Source organism: Taurulus bubalis (assembly GCF_910589615.1).
Source record: "Taurulus bubalis genome assembly, chromosome: 10".
Classification (NCBI taxonomy): Eukaryota; Metazoa; Chordata; class Actinopteri; order Perciformes; family Cottidae; genus Taurulus; species Taurulus bubalis.
The window spans coordinates 26,208,670-26,216,337 of NC_136598.1; the positions used below are offsets into that span (position 1 = coordinate 26,208,670).

General features: G+C 43.4%; 1 protein-coding gene across 1 annotated transcript; it reads right to left on the reverse strand.

The window, feature by feature from the left end:
* Nucleotides 1–535: 535 nt before the first annotated feature.
* Nucleotides 536–2,971, reverse strand: LOC306742651 (cobalamin binding intrinsic factor-like). Its single transcript, XM_079225050.1, has 5 exons — nt 2,916–2,971; nt 2,567–2,634; nt 2,248–2,389; nt 1,995–2,131; nt 536–1,058 (listed from the first exon to the last, which is right to left on the reverse strand). The coding sequence occupies exons 2-5, from the start codon at nt 2,628–2,630 to the stop codon at nt 997–999; spliced, it is 405 nt and encodes a 134-aa protein (XP_079081176.1). The 5' UTR covers nt 2,631–2,634; nt 2,916–2,971; the 3' UTR covers nt 536–996.
* Nucleotides 2,972–7,668: the final 4,697 nt, after the last annotated feature.

Sequence of the window (7,668 nt, forward strand, 5' to 3'; positions counted from 1 at the left end):
AGTTGTTTTCGCTGCTGAAGACAAACACACGATGAGTACATTACCGTAAAAGTCGGGTTACAAGCCGCTCCTACCTCCGGTCAGTGTCCCCGCTCTAGCAAGCTAGGAGCAGCAGCGCTAGCTAGCGCTGCTGCTAGCTAGCGCTGCTGCTAGCTAGCGCTGCTGCTACTACTGCCCAAGTCGGGTGTCGAGCCTGGTCCCGCTATCTTCGGTGGTTTTCGGAGAGCTAGCGGAAGTTTGCGGGGAAGCAACGTAGCGCTAGCAGGAGCCCCAGCTGGCTACAGCGGGGAGCTAACGGGGACACTGACCGAAGGTAGTAGCGGCTCGTAACCCGACTTTTACGGTACATTACATTACATTTCATTTAACTGACCCTTTTATCCAAAGTGACTTACAATAAGTGCATTCAACCATGAGTACAAACTCAGAACAAGGCTTTTTAAACGCATTAATTTGAGTAAACGTCAGACAAACAGAATATATTCATACTTTAAAATATATTTAATAACTTTATATAATACATACATATATATATATATATTTTCTTTTCATTTTTGTCTCAGTGATAGTTTATGATTTTATTCTAAGTGGCCAGAGACTTTTCTTCTTGACACAAAATAAAAACATAATATATCTTATTTGGATAAATCTTCAATCATTTTATCAGCAAAATAGAGTGAAAAAAAACAGATTTCTTGCTGTAAAGGAGCTTTATCTTTATTGTTGTGTCTTAATTAAAATATTCAAACAAAGCATGTTCAAGTGTACACTACTAGTATGTAATCACACACCCAAAGTAATAGGAATACATCGTCATGAGGAAGTATCTGGTTACCAAACAGGAAATGAAACGTGGGGGTGGATTCAGAAAATCAAAACAAAGTCAGCTGTTCCGTACCGCTTGTGTATTTAATGACACTGTTTGTATTAGAGACACAACTTTAATCTGTGAGGAACACAATCATGCAGCTGAACCGGCTTCGGGTCGCTCGTCCTTCAGTACGTGTTAAAGTTCAGGATGATCGTGTCGTTCGCGCTCGGAATGTAACATCCAATACCTGCACACAAAAAACACACAAAGATCACACACTGATTTACAGCAAGAATAAGTTGGAAATGTTGCTGTGATAAGACAAATGTTAAATCATAATTATGAGATTGAAAGTCATAATTATTAGATACAAAATTGAGATTATGAGATAGAAAGTCGAAATTATTCCATAAGAACAAGATTTCGGCGCACTCAGATACAAAGTCATAATTATGAGCTAGAAAGTGAAAATCATGAGATGAAAAGTCTTAATTATGAGATAAAAAGTGAAAATCATGAGATTAAAAGTCTTAATTATGAGATAGAACGTAATAGTTATGAGATACAAAGTCATAATTATGAGATACAAAGTCTAAATTATGAGCTACAAAGTCATAGTTAAGAGATACAAGTTGAAATTATGAGATACAAAGTCATAATTATGAGATACAAAGTCATAATTGTGAGCTACAAAGTCATAGTTAAGAGATACAAGTTGAAATTCTGAGATGCAAAGTCAAAATTATGAGATACAAAGTCTAAATTTTGAGATACAAAGTCATAGTTAAGAGATACAAGTTGAAATTATGAGATACAAAGTCATAATTATGAGATACAAAGTCATAATCATGAGATACAAAGTCATAATTATGAGATACAAAGTCATAATTGTGAGCTAGAAAGTCATAGTTATGAGATAGAAAGTTGAAATTATGAGATACAAAGTCATAATTATGAGATACAAAGTCATAACCATGAGATACAAAGTCAAAATCATGAGATACAAAGTCATAATCATGAGATAAAAAGTCTCAATTATGAGCTAGAAAGTCATAGTTATGAGAGAGAAAGTTGAAATTATGAGATACAAAGTCTTTCTTATTATCATAGCTAAATGTTCATCTTATTATTTTTTCACTGGCGGGAATGGGCTTCCATAAGAACGAGACTTCGGCAGACTCACCGACATCCGGCCTGATGATTTGGTTGTTGGGTTTCTTCACCAGCAGCTCCCAGTAGGTTCGATCACTCGGGCATCCGGCCAACCCGTTCACGCTCTCCAGGAACGGACCGTAGTTCGCATCCTCCGTGTAACTGAACCTGCAGAGACGACGGGAGAGAGACGGCTAGTTGTGGAAAAAGAGTTGAGTACGGAAGCAAAGAAGAAGCAACGACTTTAAGTTCAGGAGGCGTGTTAACAGCTGTGATGCTCTTACGTGAAGCCGGACTGGGAGTCCTGCAGTCTCCTCATCCCGCCCAGTAAGATCCCTCTGAAGGACACATGCGTGCTGAAGGTCATATTGGGAGCGTTCGTCACCGAGTTGCTCACGAGGATCGTGATGGGAGTCTGATTAGAATCTGGAGGAAAAAGGAGGTCAGAAGTTCAAAGTGAATAATCCAATATTGAAATAAGGGAGCTAAACAATATCATATAACTTAAATAAATCAAAATGAGTCTTGGCGATAGCTGAGGACATTTTTTGTGTTCAGTTTAAATAAAAAAACACAATATTTGTAAAACATTTGGAGGCTTACGTTGAGCTGGAGCCCCAGGAAGCAGCAGCAGCAGCAGGGCTGCAGAGAGCAGAGCGGGGGTCATCGTTCTGAAGGCCAGAAGGAACCGTTAAGGGAACCAGAAATAACTCAAATATACAAACATGTCCTCCTTAACTAAAGATCTCTCACGAAAGCAGGAAAAAAGTTATTACAAGTTAAGTTTCATTAATCCAAAACTCTATCCTGTGTCTTTGAGACTTTTTTTTTTTACAAAAAAACAAAAACATAATAAAAGTAAAACGTGTGGACCGTAACTCCAATGATCAGAGCCCACCATAAGCCCAGAGGACCACCTTATGTCACCCTCCCTCTCCAACCAGTGACTGACCTGGAAGGCGTCGAGAGATCTGATGGGAAGTTCGTCCTCCTTCAATTACCTCCGGCTCCTGTAGTACGGACTCCTGGTCAGCTGCTTTTATAGCGCCCGCCCCCACACACACACACACATCATGTCAGGACCAATCCTCACTCAACTTGATACCAGCTGAGTCATGTTACATTCCAGAGTGTCGTCACAGTCACAGGATGACATGTGTAATAACGAACAAAGCACACATTAAGCAACGGTGACGCATCTTCCTCAAACGTCAGATGGAGCAACTCCACTCTATTAAAAAGGACTCTAATTAAAGCATTGTTTTGTATTTTGTTTTACTTGACCGTGAGAACACATTCATTTCACGGCCCCCTGTGGAGACGGCGCTGCTCAGGTTTTGATGCTGAACGTGCACATGTATGAAATGACTTTGTAAAGTTGCTGCCAATACACAGGTGACAGGTGATTTTCACCGAGGGTCAAATACAGTTTTAGAGCAATCGTTTTAGGGGACAGTCGAGTAAACATCAATTAAAAAAGCCAATTGTACTGTACTTGTTTGGAGACATTAACACGTTTCCACATTGGGAACATTTGGGGGTCTTGTTTCTGACCACCTGAGGAACGCAGTCCGATGAGACCGATTGAACCCGATGGGGCGTCGTGTAGGAGTTCAGCAGCAGGTGAGACGGTGCAGGATCCTTGTTGGGGTGCAGCTCCTGAAAGCTCTCCTCCTCAGATCACATCACACTAATAGCATTTATGAAACAGGACTCCTGCACAAAGGAATGAGGACATCATGTCCAAGGGTGTGCAGGGAACAAAGGACACATTGAAGAAGTCACGTGACAATTCTATTGAGGCTTTTTCATTTCAGGACATTTACCAAACGGGTTATCGGAGAACCTTTTAGGTGTTTACAATCTGCAAAAACATGTGCACAAAATATGAGCCATTTATTTTCATTGCTCAACTTCATTATATATCCATTACAAATGAATAGTGTTGTGGAAATGAATTAATGTGCATATAGACTCTAGTAAAGGTTCCAAGTGACTGACGTAGTCAGTCCGAGAGGACCCTATTGTTATTCTTAGGACGACGGAATCAATGGCATATTTTATGCGTAGCTACAGTTCCATGGCTGCCCCGCTCTCACCTCCCAGCATGTGCCCTTCCAGTGGATCTCCGCGGCGGCACAGGCCTTTGGTGAGTAAAAGTCACAATTTACGTCTGCTCCCATCCTCATACTCCCAGATCCGGTCCGCCTGTTCATTGTGGAGGTGGACGCCTCGGCCACTGGGGTTGGGGTTGTTCTATTGCAGCGGGATGCCGGGGTCAGAAGGTTCATCCATGAAAACTGCTGAGAGGAATTACGACATTGGGAATCAGGAGTTGCTGGAAGTGAAGCTGACACTGGAGGGGTGGAGACACTGTCTGTCGTTTGTGGTCTGGACGGACCACAAGAACCTGGAATACATCTGCTCCCATGCAGAGCACCCGGCTCCCAGTGCTTGTTCCGATAACCGCTTGTTTGTCCCTGACTGTCTTCGTCCTCAGGTTCTCCAGTGGGATCATTCCTCCCATCTGGCTTGCCATGCGGGGATCAGGCACACCCTAGCAGTGATCAAACAGCGATTTTGGTGGTCTTCCATGGAGGAGAACAGCAAGGGTTTTGTTAGTGCTTGCCAAGTCTGTGCTCCCGCAAAGCCCCCTCTGATCTCCTTCACCCTCTGCCAGTTCCTCTTTGTCCCTGGTCCCATATCGCATTGGATTTCGTAACCGGCCTACCCACCTCCGACGGTAAAACAGTTATTCTCACTGTCATTGATTGATTTTCCAAATCTGCTCGGCTCATTCCACTAACCAAATTGAATACCGCCAAAGAAATGGCCGAAGTTCTGTTACAGGAGGTGTTCTACCTGCACGGTCTGCCCACTGATGTGGTCTCCGACCGGGGTCCACAATTCACCTCTCGCTTTTGGTCAGAGTTTTGCAGGTTACTGGGAGCCACGGTCAGCCTGTCATCAGGATTCCATTCGCAATCTAATGGACAGGCAGAGCGCATGGACCAGGAGATGGAGACAGTGTTACGATGCTTCTCCTCCCGCAATCCGCAATCCTGGTCCAAACAACTCCTGTGGGTCGAGTATACCCACAACTCTCTTCCTAGTTCAGCCACAGGGCTCTCAAACTTCCAGCCTCCACTCTTCCCGGAGCAGGAACTAGAAGCCAGTGTACCCTCAGTCCAGGCGTTTGTCCAGCGGTACAGACGCACTTGGAGGCAGGCCCGCTCCACGCTCTTGCTCACCTCCGAGCGCTACCAACGGTCGGCCAACAAATGTTGTCTCCCTCCTCATTATTCCCCGGGGCAACGGGTCTGGCTGTCTACACGGGACTTTCCCCTCAGAGTTGAGTCCAAGACATTGGGTCCTTGTTTCGTGGGCCCATTCCCTGTTTCATAGATCATTAATCTTGCAGCCATCCGGCTGCATCTACCACCGACCATGAGAATTTATCCCACCTTCCACGTTTCCAGGGTTAAACCTGTCCAAGAGAGCCCGCTTCAGCTCTCCAGCGTTACCCTAGTATTTCTGACCCTGCCTGTCTGCCCCTTTTTGGACTTGTTTGCCTCACAGACTGATCTCCTGGTTTTGACCCTGCCTGTACCCAGTAAAAATAAATGACCTTTGCAAACTCTGTCTCGTGGTCGTGATTTGGTGTTCAATAACAGATCTGGAGCTTGGAGTACTTTTATCATTTTATCATGTTTGTCTGGTTGTCTGTGTTTGTTGTAATGTATGCCGAGACGGATGCCTCATTTTTCTACTGTTTAATTACTGCAAACCAAGTCTACCTACGGGTACTAATAAAGTAACCAAACCAAACCAAAAAGCAAAACAAAACCATTACACAATCAAACAAAAACAGGAATTTACTCTCTGAATGCACACATTGCCCTCTTTATTTAAGAATAATTGGCTGTCTCACAAAAATGAAATCTCCAAAACCGGCTGCAAGAATTGTGAGGTTCTGATTAATTTAACACCTTCGTGTCATCAATGCTTGCATTCCTTCATTTTCAGAATTAAAGCGTCACCTCACAAAATGTGTATTGCTTTAAAGAAAGAGAAACAAAAAAGACTGCAGAAAAGGAAAAACAAAATTTGTTTATCTTAATTAGCTTTTCATGTTTGTCTCGGTGATAGTTTATGGTTTTATTCTATGTGGCCAGAGACTTTTCTTCTTGACACAAATTTAAAACGTAATATATCTTATTTGGATAAATCTTCGGTCATTTAATCAGCAAAATTTCTTGCTGTAAAGGAGCTTTTTTTGTATTGTTGTGTCTCAATTAAAATATTCAAACAAAGCATGTTCAAGTGTTTACTACTCACACACCCAAAGTAATAGGAATGATTCGTCATGAGGAAGTATCTGGTTACCAAGCAGGAAATGTAAGGTGGGGTTGGATTCCAAAAATCAAAAGTCAGCTGTTTCCTTGTCAGCTGTTCTGTACAGTTTGTGTGTTTAATGACACTGTTTGTATTAGATACACAACTTTAATCTCTGAGAAACATAATCATGCAGCTGAATCGGCTTTTGGCCGCTCATCCTTCAGGGATGGGTTAAGTTCAGGATGATCACGTCGCCCGCGCTCGGAAAGTAACATCCAATCCCTGAAAAAACACACAAAGATCCCACACTGATTTACAGCAAGAAAGTACGGAAGCCCATAACTGAGGTAAAAGAAAATGATGAGGTACTAACGGCCGGGATTACATTTCACCCAGATACAACAGATACGTTTTTCTGATTGGCTATTCGTGTCGCCCATCTCTTTTTATTGATTGGCAGGGGATTCGGGGGAGACGTGCTTGATTCCTCCATGGTGAGGGCAGCGCGACCAGGTCATGTTTGTGCGCTGCGGCACATTAAATAGTCTAGAGTTTTTTTCAGCGTGAGAAATACGATGTGTGGCGGGAGGGCGTGACTTAGGACCAAAATGCGTGACAGTCACGCTCAATGCGTGACACTTGAGAGCCCTGGTATTGAATGAAAAGATGGTGCAATTTGAACCTGAGATAGTACAGAATATGTATGACAACACAAAAACAAGTTTAATGATAAATCAAAACGAGCAGCTGGTGGCGATGCTAGAGAGGGAACTACCGTAAAAGTCGGGTTACGAGCCGTTACTATCTTCGGTCAGTGTCCCCGTTAGCTCCCCGCTGTAGCCAGCTGGCGCTCATGCTAGCGCTCCGTTACTTCCCCGCTAACTTCCGGTAGCTTTCCGCTAACTCCTGCTAGCTCCCCGAAAACCACCGAAGGTAGCAGGACCAGGCTCGACACCGGACTTGGGCAGAGGGGACGCGGGCAGTAGCAGCGGCAGCAGCCGGTAGCAGCAGCAGCGCTAGCTAGCAGCAGCGCTAGCTAGCGCTGCTCCTAGCTTGCTACAGCGGGGACACTGACCGGAGGTAACCCGACTTTTACGGTATTTCCTTTTACACTCAATTAGCTGCATTGTAATTAAAAACCAAAAAGTGCATCTTCAGGACACGAGGTATTACAACATACATAACAATTCAGAATCTTCAGCCATTTTTAAACAGACTCAACAGCTTTCATGCACAAACTAAAAAGTCCAACAACTAAGAAGTAGTTTCAAAAAGACTCAAATGACCTAACTTTAACTGAGAATACTCACTCACTTAATCTATGACAAACACTTTACTATGGAACAAGTCACTGTCTTGAGGAGCAG